We start from the raw sequence: 1,822 nt of genomic DNA on the forward strand, positions 1-1,822 counted from the left end.
CTTGTTAATTCAAACCATGTGAAGGTTAGTGTTAATTTTAAGGACAATCAGAGCCCCGAAGTTTTCTCTCCCCCCTTCTACCCCCAACCGAAATTTAACAACAAAAACAACGACGACAACAACAACAAAAAGAAAAATAGAAAAGAGTTCTGGTTAATGTAAGAGAGGATGTGGCCCAGAGGCTGGGAGATGGGCGCAGAGGAAAACATGTTATTTATCTAAGCTTTGACCTAGAGGTAGTCTCAAGGATGTAATCATTTCAAACTGCAGCTTTTTTTTTTAAAAACAAATAGATTATTTTTCTCATTAAGAAAGTGCAGAAGGAAGTGCAGGGGCTCAGCTGCACATACCTCACTCCTCTTTCTTTCTTCCTTTCTTTCTTGTATTTTTAACTCTCTTTTTTTTTTTTTTTTTTTGCTGCAAATGTCCATCTCGACTTGTTTCAAACCCAACCTCTGTGTTTGCAGAGGCAAATATCCCTCTGGCTGGCTGTGCTTTGCAGGCACACAGCCCTGAGAGAAAGGACAGGGAGGGGGGGGGATTGAAGGAAAAAAATGAAAAATCCCATTCTCAGGGTGGAAATAGGAAGAGCCTGAGTTTGGATTTTTAGGGGGAACAATATTTGGAAAAGGAAAGAGGAGTTGGGTGTTTTGAGGAAGGAAAGAAAGAAAGAAAGAGCAAAAGAGAGAGAGGAAATAGACAGAAAGAGAGAGATGAAGATGGAAAGGAAGAAAGAAAGAAAAGGCAGAAAGTCAGAAAGAAAGAAAGAAGGAAGGAAAGAAAGAAAAGGAAGAAAGAAATAAAGAAGGAAAGAGAAAGAAATAGGGAGGAGAAAGGCTGGAGAGGTTTTTATGGTGGACAATGCACCTTTCATAGGAAAATATATAAATATATATATTTTTTTTAAATAAAATGGAGCTGCCCACCAGGACTCACCATCCAGAATCACCTTTTTGGGAAACTGGAAAGGTCTTTTTCTTTTTTCTTTTTTTTTTTTTTTTTTTTTTTTTTTGCTTGACACACACACACACACACCTCCCTGCACCCAGCCAAGCAGCATTCCCCAGGAAGAGCCAGGGAAGGGCAGTTTTGCCCATTAATAGCAATATTAGCCCCATGGTTATTAATAATAACCCAGCGACTTCCCTTTAGTGCCTTTAATATGCAAAAGATTGAGATTTTTTTATTATTATATATTTTTTTTAGGGAGGCAGTAGGTTTTCTAGGAAAATTGAGATGAGGGGAGCTGGGATGGAAGGGGGTGGGGGGAGGAAAGGAGGAGTAGAACCTCCAAAAATGGGGAAAATTAAGAAGTTATTTGCTTTTTGTGTCCTACAGCTCCCGGAAGACGCAGTGGCAGACAAACTTACAGCCGGTACCAGACCCTGGAGTTAGAAAAGGAGTTCCTCTTCAACCCGTATTTGACACGAAAGCGGCGGATTGAGGTCTCTCACGCCCTGGGACTGACCGAGAGACAAGTGAAGATCTGGTTCCAAAACAGGAGGATGAAGTGGAAAAAAGAAAACAATAAAGATAAGCTGCCGGGGGCCAGGGATGAGGAGAAAACGGAAGAAGAAGGGAATGAAGAAGAGGAAAAAGAAGAGGAGGAAAAAGAAGAAAGCAAGGACTGAGTTCTCAGCCCCTTGAAGTCTCGTTTTATGGCAGATGATAAATCGAGATGTTTACGACGGTCATTTGCTTTTATAGAGTATAGAATGGAGAGGCTCACACAGCAGTAACTACCTGTCAAACAGTTGTAGCCTTTTTTATTGTCATAGAAACTTCCCCTACTTCTTTCCCCACCACCACCACCACTCCTCTT

At 41.0% G+C, this 1,822-nt stretch overlaps 1 protein-coding gene across 1 annotated transcript in view; it reads left to right on the top strand.

The window, feature by feature from the left end:
• The window catches only part of HOXC8 (homeobox C8), a 2,958-nt gene extending 1,327 nt beyond the window's left edge, over positions 1-1,631 (top strand). The window contains exon 2 of the mRNA XM_010177138.1: positions 1,339-1,631. Coding sequence (XP_010175440.1) covers positions 1,339-1,631 — 293 coding nt within the window. The remainder of the gene's footprint in view (positions 1-1,338) is intronic.
• The last annotated feature ends 191 nt before the right edge of the window (positions 1,632-1,822 follow it).

The sequence above is a fragment of the Antrostomus carolinensis genome, unplaced genomic scaffold (genome assembly GCF_000700745.2).
Source record: "Antrostomus carolinensis isolate BGI_N321 unplaced genomic scaffold, ASM70074v2 scaffold46351, whole genome shotgun sequence".
In the NCBI taxonomy this organism is placed as follows: domain Eukaryota; kingdom Metazoa; phylum Chordata; class Aves; order Caprimulgiformes; family Caprimulgidae; genus Antrostomus; species Antrostomus carolinensis.